At 35.0% G+C, this 24,454-nt stretch overlaps 1 protein-coding gene across 2 annotated transcripts in view; it reads left to right on the top strand.

Annotated features, from left to right (window-relative positions):
* The first annotated feature begins 16,164 nt into the window (after nucleotides 1-16,164).
* The window catches only part of LOC136025028 (uncharacterized), a 28,183-nt gene continuing 19,893 nt past the window's right edge, over nucleotides 16,165-24,454 (top strand). For both annotated transcript variants that reach the window (XM_065700671.1, XM_065700672.1), the window contains exons 1-4: nucleotides 16,165-16,238; nucleotides 20,781-21,032; nucleotides 22,885-23,255; nucleotides 24,183-24,417. In XM_065700671.1, coding sequence (XP_065556743.1) covers nucleotides 16,184-16,238; nucleotides 20,781-21,032; nucleotides 22,885-23,255; nucleotides 24,183-24,417 — 913 coding nt within the window. In that variant the 5' untranslated portion in view covers nucleotides 16,165-16,183. The remainder of the gene's footprint in view (nucleotides 16,239-20,780; nucleotides 21,033-22,884; nucleotides 23,256-24,182; nucleotides 24,418-24,454) is intronic.

The raw sequence follows: 24,454 nt of genomic DNA on the forward strand, positions 1-24,454 counted from the left end.
CTTCTTTTGTATTAATGCTAAAGCCAAGGTTCGAACCTGGACCCTCTTGGACCTAGAACCTGGAACATAACGCTTTACCAACTGAGCTACTGTATTTGTATTTGTATCGGATTAACGACGCTTCTTGACTACTAAGGTCCCTGCGTCGGCCCTGTAGTGCATTCCTGCAGCATGGTTCCATCTCTGGGTCCCGTATTACCACGCTAAGGTCAAACCCACTGCGCCAACACAGGTAGTTATATAACTGAGGTACTTCGGCTTGAATACATTCGTTTTTGAATTGATATGTGATGAAATAATTCAGACCTCATATGCGGACAGTGACGTCACTCGACACACAGACACACAGACAACTTATTTTATATATAGACTAGCCGTTGGTGGGGCGCTTCGCGCCCCCCAAGCTCCCCCGCGCGCGTAAGTCGTTACGCGCCATATTAGTTACGCGCCATTGTAGTTATGTCCCTGTGTCCCACCTGTGAATAGATATAAATATATATATATATATATATATATATATATATATATATATATATATATATATATATATATATATATATATATATATATATATATATATATATATATATATATATATATATATATATATATATACTAGTTGGTGGGGGCGCTTCGCGCCCCCCCATGCCCCCTCGCGCGCGTAAGTCGTTACGCGCCATATTAGTTACGCGCCATTGTAGTTGTGTCCCTATGTATATATATATATATATATATATATATATATATATATATATATATATATATATATATATATATATATATATATATATATGTTTTTAACTACGTAAAACTTGCGAATATACAACATTCTTTGCTGTCCCATTGTCTGTGCATATAAATAGATTGTCAGGTTTACCGACTCTTGAACATGCAACATATAATGGTCCATGGGAAAACAATCCGTATTCAGATCTATACCTCATGATTCTAATGATTGCCCTTGAGCTTTGTTGATGGTGATTGCTAATCGACCATTCCCTGAGTCGCCATCGTCATTTATATATCCCCCTGTGCACCCCGGCGTCCTGTGATTTCTCTTTGAGTGTCCCGGGCGTCATTTATATTCCTTGTGTCCCGGTGTCCCGGTCGTCATTTGTCAGGTTAACCGACTCTTGAACATGCAACATATAATTGTCCATGGGAAAAACAATCCATATTCAGATCTATACCTCATGATTCTAATGATTGCCCTTGAGCTTTGTTGATGGTGATTGCTAATTGAACATTCCCTCTGTCCCGGTCGTCATTTATATTCCCAGTACCCCGGTCGTCATTTGTGTCCCAGTGTTCCAGTCTGTAATTTCTCTTTGAGCGTCCCGTTCGTCTTTGTTTGATGGTGAGCTTTGTTGCCCCTTGAGCTTTGTTGATGGTGATTGCTAATCGAACATTGCCTGTGTCCCCGTCGTCATTTATGTCCCCCCTGTGCCCCCGGCGTCACCGTTGTAGTTGTGTCCCTGCGTCCCGGTCGTCATTTATATTCCCTGTGTCCCGGTCGTCATCCCGGTATACATTCGTTTTCGAATTGGTATATGATGAAATAAATTTTTAATTTTTTCCCTTTTTTTCCTTTTAGTTTTTTTTTATTGGTTTTGACCTTTTTTTAGGTTTTTTAGTTTTTTTCTTTTTTCTTTTTAGTTTTTTTTGAAGTTTTTATCTTTTTAGTTTTTTTATTTTTATTTTTTTAGTTTTCTTTTTCTCCTTTATTTTTCAGTTTTTTTCCTTTTTTTAGTTTTTCTTTTCTTTTTTAGTTCTTTTAGTTTTTACCTTTTTTAGTTTTTTAGATGAAATTTTTTTTTAGTTTTTTTCCTTTTTTTCTTTTTAGTTTTTTATTGGTTTTTACCTTTTTTTTAGCTTTTTTAGTTTTTTCGTTTTTTCTTTTTACTTTTTTTTTAGTTTTTATCTTTTTATTTTTTTTTATTTTTATTCTTAATTTTATTAGTTTTCTTTTTCTCTTCTATTTTTCAGTTTTTTCCTTTTTTTTAAGTTTTTTTTTAGTTTTTTTAGTTTTTTAGTTTTTTTAGTTTTTTTTAGTTTTTTAGCTTTTTTATTTTTTTTATTAGTTTTTAGTTTTTTTGTAGTTTTTGCCTTTTTTTAGTTTTTTCAGTTTTTTTTAGTTTTTAGTTTTTTACCTTTTTTAGCCTAACCAGGATTTGAACCTAGGACCTTCATTCTCCGTTCTGACACCCTCTCTCACCGAGTGACTACTCCAGCATGTTCATTTTGGTGTTTTAAATGGTATATTATTAACCAAATTAATGTGTTTTACAATATACTAAGCATCGTCATAACAAACATGACGACAACTAATTTCATGACGTCAGCCGACACAGAAACATGACGTCACCTGATCCACAGATCCACAGACAGACAACTTATTTTAATATATATAGATATATATATATATATATATATATATATATATATATATATATATATATATATATATATATATATATATATATATATATATATATATATATATATATATATATATATATATATATATACTATATACTATATACTATATATACTATATATATATATATATATATATATATATATATATATATATATATATATATATATATATATATATATATATATATATATATATATATATATATATATATATATATATAAATATATATATATATATATATATATATATATATATATATATATATATATATATATATATATATATATATATATTTATATATATATATATATATATATATATATATATATATATATATATATATATATATATATATATATATATATATATATATATATATATATATATATATATATAGTTATATATGGGGTGGGCTTCGCGCCACCCCAACACCTAGTTGGTGGGGCGCTTCGCGCCCCCCCCAAGCCCCCCGCGCGCGTAAGTCGTTACGCGCCATATTAGTTACGCGCCATTGTAGTTGTGTCCCTGTGTCCCACCTGTGAATATAGATAGATTTATATATGTGTTTCAAACTACGTAAAAATTGCGAATATACAACATTCTTGGCTTTCCCATTGTCTGTGCATATACAAAGCCGTATTTACTAATAATGACGTCATATGCAAACGCTCTTTTTACAAACAAACAAACATGCATACACACAACTCGTTTTTATATAGATAGATAGATAGATAGATACAATACAAATTAACTGCGTAAAACTTGCGAATATACAACATTCTTCGCTGTCCAATTGTCGCTGCATATAAATAGATTGTCAGGTTTACCGACCCTCGAACATGCAACGTACAATTGTCCATGGGAAAAACAATCAGTATTAAGATCTATACCACATTTTTCTAATGATTGACCTTGAGCTTTGTTAATGGTGATTGCAAATGCTAATCGAATTGGGAATTGCAATCTTTTAAATTGAAAAGGTAGATCCGTTGGAATCATGGGAATGCGAGGAATAAGAACAGCCTCACCCTCAAAAGGCCCTGTCAAGATTGTGGCCTCTATTAGGTTTTCCATTGTTTTTTTTTACGGCAAGTCTCGTGCCATTGCAAAGCTTTGGTGGGTTGATATTTCTTAAAAGTATTATTGGTACGCCTATTTTAAGTTGTAGCACGTGTGGTGGAAACCCTGAAAGATCTATGGAATTTAAAAATTCAGATGGATAATTAACCGCTTCATTTGGTTCCAAAACTGTGTCGACTGACTTGTAAAGGACTGCCTGGTCTCGAATCTTGGTCAAAACAATATTGTTGATTTCGTGGACGTCTATATTTTTGGGTGCGAGAATCGCTCTTTTACTTAGCCATTTATTATTTTTATAATTTTTTAGAATATTCGGAAATACTTTTTCAATCAATTAATTTTTGGACGTCACTAAATTACAGAAATCAGCAGGTAGTTGTATACGTCCTAAAATTGAGTCTATCGTATCATAAATGTCTTTTTGTTCCGACGTTAACTTGGAAATGTTATTTTGTACATACGACAATAGATCATTCGTACTGTAACTTTTTTCACGATCCAATTCTACACATGTCGAAACAGCAGCGATACGGTTAGGTGAAGGCATTCCCAAATCCTGAAGAGGTTTGTTTGCCATACGTACGCACAAATCTTCTATAATAACTAAAGTGTAGTTATAAATTTCTGATGTAAAATCAAAAGTCATATCTGACGTCTCTAACTGTTTTCGATGGAGTATATCTTCGGACATTTTTGACTTATATTTTTCCCATAACTCTGTAGGAGCTGATGGAGAGCAAGTTGTTAAAATGATGCCAAACAATGCACGAATTTGACTTGGGGTTGACGTTTCGCACTAATGGGGAATATGGAACAACCCACTGGTTATCTACTTCGATGGTGGTACCGTTGCCATTGTAGGTTCTTCAGTCATTTTACAATTAGAAATTTCTCTTTCAACGGTCTTCTTACAATTAAAAATTTGTCTTTGAACGATATTCTTAAATACCTGTGTCCTGGTCGTCATTTATATTCCCTGTGTCCCGGTCGTCATTTGTGTCCCGGTATCCCAGTCTGTAATTTCTCTTTGAGTGTCCCGGTCGTTATTTATATTCCCTCTGTCCCGGTCGTCATTTGTGTCCCGGTCTGTAATTTCTCTTTGAGTGTTTTTTCTTTTTAGTATTTTTTAGTTTTTTACATTTTTTCTTTTTTCAGTTTTCTTCTTTATTTTTCAGCTTCACTATGAAATACATATCGCCGAACCTTTGTTTTTTTAACTAAAATCTGGTAGGCATTGATGACCTTATCCGAGTCAAAATCCCAAACCCAATCATCATCGCTATCATTTTCAGTTTTGATATGTTTTGACTCTCGCTGTCCAGGTGGATCTTCATCTAACTGCGCGGTTTTGCGTTCTTTAGCCTCAAGCCTGTTTCCTTGCTGTTCTTTTGATTCCTCGGCACGCTTTCTTTTCTGACTTTCTCTATCAGCAGCAAGTTTTTTGGCATAGACTCTTTGAGCATCTTCATCGGCTTTTGCCATTGTAAGTTCATCAGTCATTTTAAACTTAAACATTAATAGATTTCTACGTGAACATATATGTCTTAAATATCTTTAATGACGTCACCGTCATAGCAAAAATGACGACAACTAACGTCATGACGTCAGCCGACACAGAAACATGACGTCACCTGATCCACAGACAGACACACAGACAGACAACTTATTTTTATATAAATAGATAGAAGATAGATAGATAGATATAGATACGTCAGTTCACAAACATGACGTCAGTCGACACACAAACATGACGTCAGTAGACAGACACACAGACAAACAACTTATTTTTGTATATATAGATAGATACGTCAGTTGACAAACATGATGTCAGTCGACACACAAACATGACGTCAGTAGACAGACACACAGACAAACAACTTATTTATGTATATATATATATATATATATATATATATATATATATATATATATATATATATATATATATATATATATATATATATATATAGATATATATAAATGCTTTCAGCATAACATTGTAACACTTTCTATAAAGAGTGGGGGGCTAAAGAGGCGGCAACACCCCTTGTGTACTGAATAATTTTGTTGTTTTAAGATTTAATGTCACTCTTTACTTTCCCATAAAAGTGAGTTTTCATTTGATAATTTACTTGAGTAATAGATAGCATTCTTGTAAAACTTGCTTTTCTTTTAAAGCTTTGTCAATTTTAGCTTACAATCGCTTTAAAGCATTAATACTAATAATTTGGAAAAAAAACATTCGGCAAAGAAAAAATTTGCCAAAACTTGCTTTTTTATAGTAAACATTGATAATAAACTTTGTTTTTATCCAATGACTGGCTTTTCATATTTTGACCTGTCCTCTCCATGTCAGACATCTTGTTTATTAGCACACATATTACTATCATTGACGCTTTTTTCTCTTTTTTGTTCCTATTGAAATTAAATATATAAAAAAACTAGTTTTTTAACTGAAATTAATGAGTGACATTAAAACTTAAAACGAACAGAAATTACTCCGTATATGAAACGGGCTTTCCCCTCCGCAATCCCTCGCTCTTTTCGCTCAAGTTTTCAATTGTTTTAAAAATTAGAATTGTGGCAAAGAGTCAAACTTTAGCGTAAAGAGCGAGGGATCGCGGAGGGAAAAACCCATTTCATATACGGAGTAATTTCTGTTCGTTTTAAGTTTTAATGTCGCTCCTTACTTTCAGTTAAAAGAACTAGTTTTTTTATTTAATTTCTGAACGTTTTTGAATTAATGCATGTTTGATTTTGGCTCTCCGCACATAAATTATTAAAATGAAATTTGCATACTAATTCTTTTTTTGGCTAAATGGCTTTCTCTTAATATTGATCAGACGATTTTGAGAAATAAGGGGTGGGGAAGGAGGCGTAGTTGCCCTCCAAGTTTTCGGATACTTAAAAAGGCAACTAGAACTTTTAATTTTTAACGAACGTTTTTATTAGTAAAAAATATACGTAACTTAAGAATTAGCTTACGTAACAAACTTTTATATTCTTATATTTTCATTATGTATATGAGGAGGTTTGTCCCCTCGTCAATACCTTGCTCTTTACACTAAATCTTAAGTTTTGTCCCAATTCTTTAAGAATGACCCCTGAATCAGAAAGGCCGTAGAATAAGTAGTTGAAATTACTAGAAATACTTTAGCATAAAGAGCGATATATTTATCTCCTCCTAAATACCTCGCTCTTTATGCTAAAGTATTTTTAGAACCCCTCATATGCTTAATAATCTCTGTTCGTCTTAAGTTTTAATGCTACTCCTTACTTTCAATAGAAAAAAACTTTTTCATGTTTATTTTTTCATTGTTTTTTTTACAGTAATGCTAGAAAATCCTGCGCCCTTTTTATTGAGTTTCTCTTCCCCCATGACATATTCCTCCAACGAAAGATCCTCCCACTTAGCCCCCTCCCCTCAATCCAACCCCCCCCCCCCCAAACCAAAAGAATCTCCCTGAAAACGTCTGTACACTTCCCAATAACCATTACTGTATATAAACACTAGTCAAAGTTTGTAAATTGCAGCCCCTCCCCCAGGGACTGTGGAGGAGTAAGTCATCCCCAAAGACATACTTATTATGGTGTCGACTATGCGGAACAAAATGGCTATCTCAAAATTTTGATCCGTTGACTTTGGGAAAAATGAGCGTGGGAGGGGGCCTAGGTGCCCTCCAATTTTTTGGTCACTTAAAAAGGGCACTTGAACTTTTCATTTCCATTAGAATGAGCCCCCTTGCGACATTCTAGGACCACTTGGTCGATACGATGACCCCTGGGAAAAAGAAAAAAAAAGAAACACGCACCCGTGATCTGTCTTCTGGCAAAAAATACGAAGTTCCACATTTTTGTAGATAGGAGCTTGAAATTTGCTATAGGGTTCTCTAATACGCTGAATATGATGGTGTGATTTTCGTTAAGATTCTATGACTTTTAGGGGGTGTTTCCCCCTATTTTCCAAAATAAGGTAAATTTTATCAGGTTCTTAACTTTTGATGACAAAGACTAAATTTGATGAAACTTGTATATTCAAAATCAGCATGAAAATCCGATTCTTTTGATGTATCTTTTAGCATCGAAATTCCGATTTTTAGAGTTTCGTTTACTATTGAACTGGGTCGCTCCTTATTACAGTTCGCTACCACGAACTGTTTGAAAAGGTTGCAAAAGAATCTTGTTGTCAAGAGCCGATACACTGTACTGCTTAACGCTTATGAAGTCATTTTTGGGTATCTATTTATAGAGAAGTGAAAGTTGTTTCCGACACACAGTTAAAGTTCTCGCTCAATGATTCCGCTGAAATTCCCCCTTGAACATTTGCTGTGGAATCTCAGGTTGACTTTTCCTTATTGACATTGACATTCCATTATATGCGATTGCGGCTTATACACGGTACGTGTGTAGTATTAATTAAAAAAAAAAAAGAGAAGTCTTTTTCTGATGGAAGTAAAGAGCAAAGTTGAAACTTAAAACGAACAAAAATCATTGCTTCGTAGTTTATGTAATGGCATATTTGTTGCTTAAAGCATAGTAAATCCTGCTATGCTCTTTAGAATTTGTATTCTAGACTACACATCCACCTAAACCTGCCGCCAAATAAGGGCATGCCAACCGTCCTTGCAGTAGATTTGTTTCAGATCTTAGGCGTGAAGGGGGTCCGCCAAGGAGTAGTCATGTTCACCGGTCTTTTCAATAACTCTCTTATTGAAGCTTAAGATCACTTCCCTTTGTCGTTGATGTTGTCCTCAATCAACATGCTTTTTGATTCTATGCTGACGACATTTTGAATACTAGCCGAACCCTCTAACTAATCACAGAAATTTTCATAATTTTTCAAGCTGAATACCAGAACACCAGCTTTCGTCAATCGGTACCAAAAACACGCATCTCCATAATTGCAAATTTTCAGGAGAGCAAGAAAAACCTCACAACTTTTTTATTTCCCCACCGATAATCGTAAAACAAAAACGGATTGATAGGTAAAATCAATAAGTACCATTTAGTTTTCGTTTTACAGTTGTTGGAGGGGGAAAAAAGTTGTGAGATTTTTTTGTTCTTCTGAAAATTTACAAATATGGAGATACGTCCTTTCATCTTGTATGGATACCCGACTGACGTTATGCTTCTATTGTTTCATGCAAACTTCGGTTCAACCGGATGCTTCTAGCTAGATTTTATTGTGCCACGGCACTTCCTCACATACTGTACGTATGTGCTAACAAAACCGATCAGCATATAGCCAGATTTTTTTCCAATTTTCTAGATATTTATTCCACCTGCCTCCATGGCAAAGCAAATTCACAAATTGTTGCTAAATTCAGTGTAAGAGACCCTGAAATTTCAGTTGCTAGACGGATTGGAAAGCATAATCGAAAAGTTGCATTTCGTCAAAAAGAATGGGAGCAAGCACTAGAAAAGTGATTTTGATGGGCTTTCAAATATTTTAGCATTTATTTCATTAAAATAATTAAGTGATTTGTGTTTAATGCGTTTGTTCATTGCGGGGGTGTTTTTTGTTACTTATTTAAGTACGAGTATGTTGATGTTGTATGTTTATATCCAATTTTACTTAGTTTGATTTTGTTCTTATTTTGTCCTTGATTTTCTTCGTTTCAATTCAATTTTTATTTTGTCCTTGATTTATTTATATTTTGACATTCTTATTTGATTTATGGATATTTTTCTCATGCTAAGCTATAATTTTCATGTTCGTATATTTATTAATTTTTCCATCTTATGCTCAGTTATTTTCAAGTTTTTGTAGACGTGTTTTCAAATAAATAAATAATTAGATATATCTGCAAATATCTTTCATATAAAATGACTCTTGATATTTCCCTATATTTGTAGAATTCTAAAAAATTAGCACTTTACTGAGAACGCAAATCTGACGCAACAAAACAGGATTATGAGCATACACTGGAACAGGATTAAGAAGCATACAAAGAATAAAGACTAATTGATAAGGCTCTCAATAGTCTTTCACCGTCCATGAAAACGATAAGTTCCAGTGTATAATTACAAAGCCTTAGACAACTCAAGCAAGCTCAATTTTCAGTTAAACACTTGTTTTTAAGAATTCTAAAATATAGGAAAATATCACGAGGCAGTTCATATGAACCAGTTTTACTGATATGTGTTGCATAAAATGTGAATATCGCCCTTTACTTTTATCGGAAAAAAAAAGCTTTGGTGTCTTAAATTAATTTCTGTTCGTCTTTAGATAAAAAATAATAAAAAAAAAAACAAAAAAAAGAAAAAAAAACATGCCCAATTAACTTAATAGGAAATCATTGCATAACTCTGGCGAAGAAACTAAGGGAAAGTCAATACGCGTTTTTGTTAAATTAGGGCATTATATATAGGTCTAGCTTTGCACATATGTATCTTAAACTTTCCCTTAAAAAATCAACAATTTTGTCACAAAAAGAGTTTAAGGCCATATTATCCTAAGAATCTTTGAGGAGTTGCAGATAAAAGTTCAATTATTTGTCAAATTCTAGCCTGCATAAAATACATAATGATTTTAGAAATCTGAAGGACAATACAACAGTTTTTGTTTTATTGCAATCTTTATTACAATCTTTTGATTATTAAATAGTATTATTATGAAGAATACAAGGTTAAACAAGAAAACTTCGAATTTTCAGGGAGGTAGTGCCCTTTTCTTGCCTGCAAATGACGGATCCGCGTGTTTCATCAAAACCAGGAGCCATTGGTTGACCGGTGGCCGGTGTTCGCCCCCCCCCCCGGGAAAACACCCCGAATAATACCCTTCCCGAATGTACCCCCTGCTGAGATTATCCCGCAAAATACGGCAAATACCCCCCTCCGCGGATAATACCCCCCAGAAATATACCCCCCGTGAAAAATGCCCCAGTAAAATTAACCCAAGAAAATCCCTCTTTGGAAAATAATCCCCCGGAAAATATCATCCCCACGTAAGTGGTTGGTCTTCAATCTGTTTGGACCTTAAAAAAGGACTAGAACTCTCAATATCTGTTCTAACGAGAACATTCCGAAGTTTCTGCGACCATAAGGTGAAGGTATAGATGAGGAAGGGGCAATCCCCCTACTATGTGGAAAAAATTCTGCTCGTTTTGGCTTTAATGTTACTTTTTAGTCTTTACTTTCATAAAAAAAGCCTACACCAGAAATATTCCCAGAAATCACAAGGGAGTAGATATCTATTTCACAGTTTTGATGCGTCTTTTAAAGTTTCTTTTGTGCCCACCCCCCCCCCCGAAAAAGAGCCTTTGCTGGAAAATACCCTTTTGCAAGCTTTTCGATGGAAAAATTTTCCACGGAGAAGGGGATTACCGTCATGATTTTAAAAACAATCAGAAGTTTAAATCTTTTTCAAAAATGAAAGTGGGCTTAGAAGAATTTTCCTCCCGAGTTCACCCGCAAGAACGTTCCGGGCGAAATTTTCAGCTAGAACGGAATTATCTGTGGGATTTCCCCGGAAGAGGGGGGGGCTGTTTTACGCGAAAAGACCTTTCCACGGAGTAATTTTCCGCGAAGGAAAGGAATTTTTCATGGAGGGGGAGCCTGATTTCCCGGTAGATATTAAAAATAGATCAAAAATTAAATTTTAAAAAACAGGTTTTTCAACTGAAAGTAAGGAGCAACATTAAAACTTAAATCAGTAAATAAAATTTGACATCGAGTAAAAACCATCACTACAAACATAATTTTTCTAAATGAAAAAATCACGAATCATGTTTATATCATCTTCATTTTGTATTTTTAAAATATCACAAGTAAATTCCTTTCTTGTTAAAAGCATATTTAATGTGATTTTAAGACATTAAAAAAACTGAAAATTTTCGAAGTTTAAGAAATGAAGCTAAAAAATGGGTGGGTGGGGGGGAAATGTGGGAGGTAACATTAGGGCCCTGAATGGGAACTCAGGGACCCAAACTCATGCGCAATTCTAGTAATGGAAAACTGATGTGCTCAGGACCATTAAATTACAAAAACGTTAACTGGCCGTTTGTAGTTACTATAATTTTTGGGGTCGAAACAAGTTTCAATAACCATCAAATGAATATGTCTGTCACTGGGGTATAACTGATAGCATTTACCATATACTCAACTCCAATTGAGAAACCGATTGCGCAATTAACTTGTTACGATATTATGACACTTAACATCAGTTGGCTAGTGCCCAGAAACAATACATTGATTGTCTAGAATGTATTTCTAAGAACATAATATCATCAATGACTTGTTGGCTCATTTTGCAACATTCTTTAACAATCAAGTAAAAGAATTAGTCATTCTTTTACAACAGAAAATCATGGGTCTCACGTTCAATTCATACATCAGACATAAATTTCATAAAATTAATGGAAATGTGCTTAGAAGCTAAAAAATGTGTTATTGGAAAAGAAAAAATATCACCATCTATAACTGCAGTTAACAATAACGCCTTCTATGACTTCTGTTTTATAGATGGCAGCGTTAACGGAACCCCCATTCTGTTTTGTCGTATAAAAAAGGGCCGGTACCAGCAATCGAAGGAATAGGAGTCTGCTAGTACCAATTGACTCTATACTACTGACATGGCACCAAAGTGACGTTTTTAGTGCCATTTAGAACTTGCTGATGGTGGAATTTATAGGAATGGCGTAAATGTTATCATTTTCTTTTTATGACCTTTTAACAGTCTGTCTAAGATGCCTGCGATACCAGTACGCCCAATAAAAATACGCCCATACCGATACGCGTGATATTAATAGGTTCAATGCAGATACAGTGTACAGTCCTTTCCGCAGGGAGTCAGTAGGTCTATATCATCACCAAAGCCATAGATAGTTGACATTTGGACTATGTTGAACAAAATGGCTGTCTCGAAACTGGGATCGAACAAGTTTGGGGGAGGGGGCCCTTAGGGAGGGGGGCTAGTTGCCCTCTAATCTTTTTGGTCATTTAAAAAAGGTACTAGAAAATTTAATTTTCGTCCAAAAGAGCCATTAAACATCTCTCTATGATGTTCTGGTCATTTGCTAGCCCTGGTGAAAAAAAAAGAAGACACATCAGTCCTACCCATGCAAAAAAAGTGAATTTTCTTGTGTTCAAGGTGAAGGGCTGCAATTGTCCGATTAAAAGTTTTTGACAATGCTGATTCCAATGGAGCACTTTGTTTTTCAATCTGACGCCATTTTCAAGGGGTTTCAGACACTTTTTTGAAATTACCATAAATGTCATTAACCGATACCTACCATTAGTTACCATTCCTGACTCAGTGTCAGATGGCTTTTTTTCGCTAGACAGTTTATTAAAACGGGTTTTTCAACTTTTGGTTACTATGCGCTGCAGTTCACTTTTTACTAGATTGCAGCTACTGCTACAACCATTATTTGGAGAAAAACCATATTCGTTTCGTTTTCCGTTCGCTTTTAATAGTATATCCAGGGTCAGCATATATGCAAGAAGGGCTATTCCCTCCCAACACAAACCCAACTTTTCAGATCAACCTTTCACATTTTGATAAACACTTGTTTTTAATTTAAATTCTGCCCGGGTTTAGTAGCACCCCCAATTTTAGCATAATTGAAAGAAGAGCTACCCCCTACCACTCAAACCCAACTCATTAAAGACAGGATTCGTTTATTCGCAGGGATCCTTCGAAAAAAGAGCTCTTTGGTGTTTTTGCTTTTCAAAGTAAAGCAAAACTATCTATCCAAGACAAATAATCGTTTCTGATAGGGAGTCATCGCACCCTTTTTAGAGGAGTCTAATTCGTGTTTCTAAAATTAGGCAAACTTTTCACGTACTGCTAGCAGATGAGCAGCTTTAAAATAAACAACATTGTGCATTTTTTAATCAGCATGAATATTAGATTCAATTGTTGCAACACATCATAAAAAGTGAAAAGTTTCTCTACCTTTTAACAAAGGTCGGTTCATGCTTACAGTTTGTTTTTCGTGGTCTAGGTGTTTCCCTCCCCCTCCTGGGAAAATGTGCCCAAACGGAAAACACCCCCCCAGAAAGTACCCCCGTGAAACACCACCCGTGAAAAATGCCAACCCCGTTCAACCCCCCCCCCCCCCCGAGGTAGATATGGTTTTCCGTATATTCCCCTATTTAGAAAATACCCCTTTGGAAAATTTCCTCGGGGAAAATATCCCCCTCCCTGCGAAAAATATGGTTTTTCAAATTTGAGAATTTTATTTGAGTTTTGCTTTCTTTTTTTTTAGTTGAGAAGTGCTAAAGAAAGTGGAAAAGACGAAACTACGCACCATAGTTATCTTTAAAATTTAAAAACAAAATCCATAATTAAATTTTTGTTGAACAGACTTCCATACGAGATTCTACAATGTTTGGCAGTAGAGTTGCCAAATTAAAAAAAAAAGAAAAAAGAAAACAAGGCAAAACAAGAAAGAAGAAATGTGGGGAAAAAATCATCAAAATAAAGCTAAAACATATGGTACAAAACAGTTTAAGAAGTTTAACAGTTTAACTTTATCTCGAAAGCATAGTTAGCTTTGGGAACAAATAAGTTTTTTACGGACGAAAGCGTTGTCAAATTCTACGAGCTAGTTTTGCTTATCTTCCAAGCGTAAAACTACCACAAATCACCATTAATAAATAAATGAGTTCTAAGGGAGAGACGAGGGGAGGGTGGAGGTAAAAATAGATGAATAATTCCCTGGAGTGTAATCAGAACTTTTTATGGGGATAATTTTGGAGGGGGTTCCAAAAATCTTTAAAAAACAAATTAAAAGTGTGAAATCGAAATTTACTTTCTATTGGTTTCTGAGAATATTTCTGGTCTACACTGTTATTATGAAAGTATAGAGTAACATTAAACCCAAAAATGAGCAAAATATATTCTGTATAGGAGGGGGACTGCCCCTTCCTCATCCACAATTCCACCTCATGGTCTCAAAAACTTCGGAGGGTGCTCACTGTATCAGGACTTGAGAGTTTTAGTCTTTCTTTGTATAAGTCGAAAGTTATTGAAGACCAACCAGCCACGAGGGGTATTTTCCAGTGGGGTTATTTTCCGGGGGCATTTTCTGATGTTTTTCGCAGGGGGGGGGGGTGAACCCCAACTCCAACTTTTTCGAACTGTTAGACCCAAGGGTTTCTTAAATTATAAGGAGGCTCTCTTTACTCAAGACTCTTAACTCAATACTCTCTGAACTTTAGGCTCTTTTTAAACTTTACGAAGCAACCTTGGTTTTTTTCATCTAAATTTAATATTCGCACAACAATGCTTCAAGAATTCAAGTCACAGAATGATGTAATGCATCTCTACAAACTAGGAAGGAACCAATTTAGAAGAGGCTGGAATATAAAACATTAATTGTAGAATCATCACCTTCTCAGTTTTCAAGGCGACTCATTCGAATAAATATTTTATAGGGATGTTTCCCATAGAGGGTGGCAGGAAGCTGTGGGGTAGTGCCCCGGGAAATGGAAAGATATTAAACTATATCTATAAATAGGAAAATCAGAAGTTTTACTATTTAAATCTAGCTGAAAACAAAGCTCCTGGTAGCCCTCGCCTCCTCCTCCCCCCCCCCCAGGAAATTTTCTGTTGGTACTCATGATGCCCTTGCCTCTACGCTTACTGTGCCAGTAAGCTTCTGAATGTAATTTGATATATTACAAAGGAAAGAAATGTCTGCGATAAAAGGGGTTCTATCACCCAATTGCGCCCATATTACAGGCACAGTTTAAAAATATTCTAATGAGTCGTGTTGCTGTTGAGGGATCTTTATGCCTCTTTATCCAGAGACTTTTCCCTTTTCAGTCCTCGCTTAATCAATTTTTAAACTTCACGCGTGCATGACCTTCCGAACTTCCTCAGCGATCCCCACTAGTTACTTGAAGATGGGTGAGGCTACCTATTGCATGTTTCGCAAAGAAACATATAAATAGGCATGCCCCTAAAAACTTCTTTCTGGGCTTTGGGATGATCTTACAAAAAAAATGAAAATATATGCAGGGTTGGCACGCCAAGTCATAACAATCTCGAGATATTGTTGGGGAAGGGCAGGTTTGATGCTGTTTTGTGCGTGCCTGAGCGGGAATTTATTTTTGCATATATTTTGAACTAAATTAGGTCCTTTAAAAAAAATATCGCAGTCGATAATAAAAAGCTTTTGAATTCAATTTGATCTCAAAAGGTGTTTGGTCTAATTTAGTTTAAATTCAAAATTTTGATTTAAAACTTAGTATATTTTAAATGATGCGTTTTTATTTCAATTGAAAACCGTTGGTTTTTAGTTCATGCAAGTTCTTCAGGGTAGGGAAACAGATCACTCCGTCGCTCTTACCTAAGTCTGGAAAGCCAAAAATATTTAAAAAGCGTAGAAAAAAAGGATGAACTGTTTCCCATAAGATCTTTCAGACACAAAGCTCCTTATAGAAAAATGTCTACCCCCTTCTTCCAAAAAAAATTCAATGTTCCTCCTTCTTAAAGTAAAAAATCAGTGAAATATCTAAACCCAATACAGCTATTCAGTAGGGCATAGGTATAGCAGAATGACACTTTCACTTTTAGTTTACCTTAAAAAGATGACAAAATTCCCACGGGAGATACATACCCTCAGTTAACCTGTTGGAAATATCCTTTCTTAGCAGCTTTAAAAGAGCTGGCCGTAAAATTTTTAATCAGTTGAGTGGCGACTCTCAACAGAAATGTTACTCTGCCTTAGTTTTATCTTTGCAGCTTGTCTGCTTCGTCCTTCGTCAGGTAAATTCTAAACTAATATTTTTCTTATGAATCAAGTTATGGGACTTGGAGAAAAGCACATAGTTTCGAAACTTTGAAATTCAGAACTTTTTTGGCCTTGCGGTTAATCTAGTTTTTACAAACATCCAGAATACAACAGTATTTTTATCATATAAGATAAATAGAAAATTTCTCAAATACAGAATACAATTTTTTCAGGGTAAATATTGGTAAAATTCTAGTTAATTGACTTCTTGCTATCTCAGAAAGGGTTTTGGTTAGGAAAACGAAACTTTCAGGGATGAATCTACAGACTAAAGAATGTCCCGGGAAGGCATTTTAAAGCAACTACCTCAACTCCTTCTCCCTCTAATGGGCCCTGACCTTTGATGACCTTTAAAAATATGTATGTTATAAAAGTGAAACCTTGCAAAATAGATCTGCTTAATTGAAGTACAACAAAATTGTTTTCAGCTTCATAACTTTGCCCAATTCCATTTTATAAGGTTTTAAAGATATGCAAATACATTTCCTAAATTTTGAAAAAAAAATGCTATGGCTCAAAATTCTACTCAAATAACAGGAATTGCATTTTCAGAACTAAAGGCAGAGAAAAAACAACTAGTAACTGAAAATTAAGATAAAATGTTGTTTTGTCAAAATTTCAATAGGTATAGACCTGTCATGTAGGCACATTTCATTGCCCTCTAGAGGGAGAAGGAGTGGAGGTGGGTACTTCAAAATAACTTCCCGGGACGTACTTTAGCCTGTAGACCCATCCCTGAGAGTTTCATTTTCCTAACCTAAACCCTTTCCAAGATAGCAAGAAGTTAATTAACTAGAATTTTACCTAAATATTTTTTTGTAGTCAATATGGTAATTTTCTATATTAACTCAGTAATGATATAGCTAAGAAATCGGCATACCTTCAGAATCAGATTGTCATTCTGATTCGGAATATAATATTAACTTTCATCGGAAAATAAATTTACTCCCACCTCCTTAACGTGGAAATATATACCCTAAATAGTATCCATGCAGTGAATTTTCCATTATTTTGACGAAATGTTAATTAATGAATATACCACTGACATTGATACACAGGAATGTCAACTTAGGGGTTTTGCTCTCCCTCTGTTTAAAAAAAATTGTATATGCGAAATTGGCGAGAATCTAAGCATATTTAAATACTGGATTTCTAAGTACTACCAATAAGCCTTTTAATTTTACGTCTTTCTATGAAGAATGACCTGATTTTATACCATTTTTCATACGCATTTGTGTAATAAGTAATTCAACAGTCATGCTTTCGTAAGTTATCGATAATAATGTGGAAACTATAAGTTCTAAACTTACATAGCTATTCTTAGTAGTACCACTAGCAATACGGAGTATGGAGTTAAAGGGATCCAGACCTTCCTGAATTCTATGGAGAAAGAAAAAAATAATAATAGAAAACATATATACATATATATATATATATATATATATATATATATATATATATATATATATATATATATATATATATATATATATATATATATATATATATACCTTAATATATCTAAAAAGGAAAAAAATATAGAAAACGCGAATGTTCCTGAATTTTATATTTATATTTTATTAAATTCAACAATACAAAATAATTTAGCTAATAAAGCCTTCCCATCACTTAATTGTGTAATTTCTTAGACATATCTAATGGGAAAGACTTAACTAGAGCTAGTGATGTGGTCCCCTACCTGAAATCTGACGGGTTTTTGCCATTAGTATTCTTTCAGAGAGAACATTTAAGTATGTGGTGTAAGCATACGTTTTGAAATAACTTTTGAAATTCAGATCTTTACATATAAGAAAGGCGATAATTGAGTTATATAAATAGGCTTAATCGGCCATTTCCTAGCTAAGTTTCATTTTCATTCTTTCATAAAAATATTCTTTAAATGTGCACTACACATGGTAAATTAAATCATGCCGCACCACTGCGCCGTGCATTGTACAATTAGCGCCATTCATGGAATGCTTCAACCACGCATTACTTGTGCCACCTGGCATAAATAATTTTAAAAGTCGACAGGCCTGTATTTTGGGTAAAATTCTAGTTAATTGTCTTCTTGCCATCTCAGAAAGGGCTTAGGTTAGGAAAATGAAACTTTCAGGGATGAATAAGAATGTCCCGGGAAGGTATTTTAAAACAACTACCTCCACTCCTTCTCGGGAAGATTCGGGAAGATAGCAAGAAGTCAATTAACCAGAATTTTACTGTATTTTGTTCTTTTTTTTTCATGTTCCAACTACTTTCACAAAACTTCAGTTTTGCAGCTGCGATGGGCAGTACTAGTTTTACGGAAGCCAATTATTGAACCATTTAAAATGTCTATTCACTCATTTTCCCAGCCACTCTGTTATTTTTTTAGAATGGCTAACTTCCATTTTAAAACATTTCATATTTGGGGTTTGAGCTAGGCAAAATTTTACTTTAGCTACTTTTGGCTATCTTGGAAAGGGGTTAGATTAGAAAAATGAAAGTTTCAACAATGAATTCAGGGCCAAAAATGCTGGGAGGGTATTGCCAAGCTATTTTATAAGCCCTCTCTTGATTTTTAAGTCTCAGAAATTTGCCTACTTGACAGGTATATTACCTATTGGAATTTTCATAAGACAACATTATGCCTAAAATTTAATTTTTCAGTTTCTTTCTCTCTAGGTTTAGTTTTGATAATCGAATCCCGGCTATTTAACTAGAAATTTAAGCCATGCCAATGGGCTTTTTTTTAACTCTCTAGGTTTAGTTTTGATAATCGAATCCCGGCTATTTAACTAGAAATTTAAGCCATGCCAATGGGCTTTTTTTTTAACTCTCTAGGTTTAGTTTTGATAATCGAATCCCGGCTATTTAACTAGAAATTTAAGCCATGCCAATGGGCTTTTTTTTAATTTTAGGAAATGCACTTGCAGATCTTTATAACTGCATAAAGTTTGAGATTGAGTAAAGTTGTGAAGCTAAAAATAGTTTTCTTATGCTTCATTTAAGCAGAAGATTTGCCAGGTTTCAATTTTATAACACAAAGATTTTTAAAGGTCATGGAAGGTCAGTGCTTTCTAGACGGAGAATCAGTGGAGGTAGGTACTTCAAAATACCTTCCCAGGACATTCTTTACTCTGTAGATTCATCCCTGAAAGATTTGTTTTCCTAACCTAACCCCTAACCAAAAGTAGCTAAACTATTTTTACTTTACTTTTTGTAAAGTTTGTGCAGTTTTACTGAATTTCTTGATTTTAGCTTTTAAATTAAAAAAAAGCGAACAAAACATAAAGATGCGTCTTTTTAACTGACAAGTATTTTTAACTGAAAATAAGGAGCAACATTAATTGATAAAACGAAAAAAATTATTCCGTGCATGAGAGGGGTTCTTCAAACCCCGTTCTTTACGCAATAGTCTTGAAAGTTCTTCAAAAAAAATCCTGTTTGAATTCATTCAAATTCAGCGGCCGTTGTGTTTGAGCAGTCCTTTTTAAATAATTGCGTCAAACTTTAGCGTAAAGAGTGGGATGAGGAAGGGACATCCCCCCTCCCTCCTCATACTGAATAATTTCCGTTCGCAATAAATTTTAATATTGCTCCTTACTTGCATTTGAAAAAAAAATGTTTTTGTTTACCGTTTTTCGAATGAAGCAAGGACACATCCTCCCCCCCCCCGTGTAAAATTTTCCTCTGAAAATTTCTCCTAGAAACTTCCCTCTCCAAGGAGATACGGAAAATTTCCCGGTGAATAACTCTTCTTGCGGAAATTACCCCCCCACCCTCCAAAAGAAATTCTCAGAAATTCAAAAGAAGTTTCTCAATAACAAATTATATATGTAAAGGGAAAATTGCACAGCTTACAGCCGTTACAGCAACCTACAGCACTCAGCGGGGGTTTGGGGATCAATAGTTATTGCACCTTTCAAATATGCTGATTCAAATCGTCGTCTAAAAATTTCGACAAGTCTTTGGGGGGAAAGGAGCATGAGGGGTGGGGATAATTACCCCCCTCCCATATTTTTGGTCACTAAAAAGGGCACTCGTACTTTTGATTTCTGTTCGAACGAGTCCTTTCTCCGTCTTCTAGGATTACTAGTTCAATACAACTATATCCAGGAACAGAAAATAATAAATACGTATCCGTGATTTATCTTCTGGTAAAAAAATAAAAAACATTCCACATTTTTGTAGATAGGAGCTTAAAAGTGATTTTCGGTAAGATCACTTGACTTTTTGTGGGTGTTTCTCCCCTTTTTTTACGAAAACCAGGCAGCAGGCTCGTAGCTTTTGATAGGTTACATAAAAATATTGAATTAGAAATCACCACAAGAAATCAATTCTTTTGATGTATCAATTTTTATCAAAATTCTGTTTTTTAGAGTTTTGATTACTATTGAGCTGCGTCTCTCATAAATTACTGTTCGTTACCACGAACTGCTTAATTACCACGAACTGTTTATTTATCACGAACTGTTTGATACTCTTAATATGAAATAATTTGTATATCTTAAATAAAAAGTTACTATCTTTTATAGGTCAACAATGGAAGGTTACTTGTCCTGGCGACGCTGTAGCTGTTGGTTCATATCCTTTGCGTTGTGATACCTATTATATCTGTGTGAAGGGGGCCTTCAAGTTGAAGACATGTCCACCTGGTTATTCTTATGATGAAATTCTGAAAACTTGTCGGAGGCATGAAACTGTATATTGTGGCGGGAGACCTACAATTGCTGCTGCTCCAGATATGGCACACGGACCAGAACATATTGCCACTTTCAGACCAGAAGGTAAATTTAGAATCAATCTTTGAAATTTTTAATGCGGATTGGCTAATGTTTCTCGGTGATTCTTGTAAGAGGGAAGTCCGTCGAGTAGTAAAATATTGCGAGTTTAACCTATTTCTGTTAACGAATGGGGGAATTATCCATATTTTTAATATTTTTACTATTGCTGAAAATTTCTATAAAGAAAATAATGAAGATAATAAAAAAGAACGATCAGCCTAATACGACATCGAAATTCGTCAAAAGAAAACAAATCGACATGACTAAAGATGAATTAAATAAAACTTAGGTTGAGAATACAATCAGCATATGCGACACATATTATTAGCATATATCAGCATATTGATATAACAATACTAGCTGTTGGGGTGGCGCTTCGCGCCCCCCCAAGCCCCCCCGCGCGCGTAAGTCGTTACGCGCCATATTAGTTACGCGCCATTGTAGTTGTGTCCCTGTGTCCCACCTGTGAATAGAGATAGATATAAATATATGTTTTTAACTACTTAAAACATGCGAATATACAACATTCTTCGCTGTCCCATTGTCTGTGCATATAAATAGATTGTCAGGTTTACTGACTCTTGAACATGCAACATATAATTGTCCATGGGAAAAACAATCCGTATTCAGATCTATACCTCATTATTCTAATGATGTGTCCCTGTGTCCCGGTCGTCATTTATATTCCCTGTGTCCTGGTCGTCATTTGTGTCCCGGTGTCCCGGTCTGTAATTTCTATTCGAACAATCCCTGTGTCCCGGTCGTCATTTATATATCCCGCCTGTGCCCCTGGCGTCCCCGTTGCAGTTGTGTCCCTGTGTCCCGGTCGTCATTTATATTCCCTGTGTCCCGGTCGTGAATTGTGTCGGGGTGTCCCAGTCTGTAATTTCTCTTTGAGGTTCCCGGTCGTCACTTATATTTCCTCTGTCTCGGTCGTCATTTGTGTCCCGGTCTGTAATTTCTCTTTGAGTGTTTTTTCTTTTTAGTTTTTTTTTAGTTTTTTACCTTTTTTCTTTCAGTTTTCTTTTTCTTTTATTTTTCAGCGTCACTATGAAGTACATATCGACGAACCTTTGTTTTTTTAACTTAAATCTGGTAGGCATTGATGACCTTATCCAAGTCAAAATCCCAAACCCAATCATCATCGCTATCATTTTCAGTTTTGATATGTTTGGACTCTCGCTGTCCAGGTGGATTTTCATCTAACTGCGCGGTTTTGCGTTCTTTAGCCGCAAGCCTGTTTTCTTACTGTTCTTGTGATTCCCCAGCACGCTTTCTTTTCTTACTTTCTCTATCAGCTGCAAGCCTGTTTTCTTGCTGTTCTTGTGATTCCTCGGAACGCTTTCTTTCCTTACTTTCTCTATCAGCAGCTTCAAGTTTTTTGGCATAAACTCTGAGCAGCTTCCTCGGCTGTTGCCATTGTAGGTTCTTCAGTCATTTTACAATTAAACATTTTTCCGTGAACAAATGTCTTAAATACCGTTAATGACGTCACCGTCATAGCAAAAATGACGACAACTAACTTCGTGACGTCAGTCGACACAGAAACATGACGTCACCTGACAGACAGACACACAGACAGACAACTTATTTATATATATATAGATATCAATTGAGAGAACCTTGAAAACTTATACCTGACCTACACACCAGTTTCGTGGCTGGGTACTCTTGAACAAGCTATTTATCTGATACTGAGACTAGTATTTTGTCGTTACTCAGGATTATTTTTAGAATGCTGAACCCATTAATAAATTACAAATAGGAATTCAGCAAGATTTAGTAAAATTTAGCAATTATAATAATAGCACTACTTTAATAGCTTTAGCAATACTATAATAACTACTTTTTCCAGTTTCTGCAACTGCTGCTGCCTCTGCAAGTGCTAGTGCGTATACACCCCTTTTCTGGCAACCTGCTGCTCCTACACCACCGCTCACCATGACTCACCAAATGGCTGGCACTCCTCCAACATTTACAACAAAAGCCCCAGAAATTGTCACAGTTGATCGACCACATAGAATTGACGTATTTGTTGAACGTATCCAACCATACCTAAATACAATTGTTGTTGATAGGACAAGACACGTCACTGTTACCAGGACAGTAGCTCGACCAAACTTCGTGGACATAGATATTGAATACAAACGTCCAGTTGTTGGCAAGGTTACAATCAACAGACCTGTACCAATCATTAACACCATCTTTGTTGATAAGAAGAAACAGGTAAAGTTTGCCTCCTTTTTAATTATTATTTTCAATTGCTGAAACTTGTGAGGGAAAAAAATTTCAAACCAACCTAGCTAATACACGACCAATGACAAAAGGAGAATTATAAGTAAGCCATAATTCGCAATTTTTTATGTCCGCAATAATATGAGGTAAAAGAATTAAAAAATGAAACATAAAATGATAAAATAAGCACAAAAGATAAAAGCAAAATGACAAACAAATGTCAAAAAGATGAAATAATTTCAATGTTTAAGAAATTTTGATGAAAATTGCATAGAAATTACGAGAGACACTCAAATATTACAACGAATGGTATAATTACGAGAGACATTCATTATTAGGAGCATTTTCCAAAATGCTCTGATCAGATAGGAGCACTGATGTCCAAGATATCCAAAAATTCAAGATGTCCAAAAATAAAAAAAAATAATTAATTTCCACAAAAATTTCAACAAATTAATCAATTTCAACAAAAAGACAAACTAAGATAAAACTTTACAAACGATGTACGATCGACGTACAAACATATTTTGAATATTGTGGGGCATAGCTAATTGGAATAGTTGTCATGGCTAATTGTAGAAAAAGCTATGACAGATAGTCCAATTGAGCGAGAAGAAAAACCTGACATTAACTTCCCCCCGTTCATTGTCGACGTTACCAGCTCCCACTTATGCTACACCTCTCATGTCACTCCACAATGCTGAACTAGAGTCAATCTGGAGTACATCGATGTGGTTCCAGGTTAAAACCTGGGTAGAACAGGTTAGAAACAACCAGCAGATGGGAATCCTCAAAATTGTGTCTGAACTTCTCCTTTATTTCAGTTTTCAGTTTATTTTGAGAAAGATTCCCCATTCTGATAAGTAGGGAAGGACGTTCTTTTAACTGTAGCACGACTAATCGCGGCACTAATTTTAGGTCGATGTCATACTCGAGAACGTTCGCCCAGTTGTCCAAACCCTAACAGTTGAAGCACCAGTTACTATTGAACGGCCAAACATCGTTGAGAAGCACCAGAACATTGATGTTCAAGTTGATCAAAAAACGCCGTCTGCTTTTGTAAGTGGTACCGTTAGCGGTGCTGGTTCTTTAGAAGCTTCTGTGGCCAGGCGACCAGCAGGTTTTGTCAGTGGTGATGTTGGCGAAACTGAAGGTAAAGGATTTCATATAAACTTCTCCATCTATATCCC

The sequence above is a fragment of the Artemia franciscana genome, chromosome 3 (genome assembly GCF_032884065.1).
Source record: "Artemia franciscana chromosome 3, ASM3288406v1, whole genome shotgun sequence".
NCBI classification, from domain to species: domain Eukaryota; kingdom Metazoa; phylum Arthropoda; class Branchiopoda; order Anostraca; family Artemiidae; genus Artemia; species Artemia franciscana.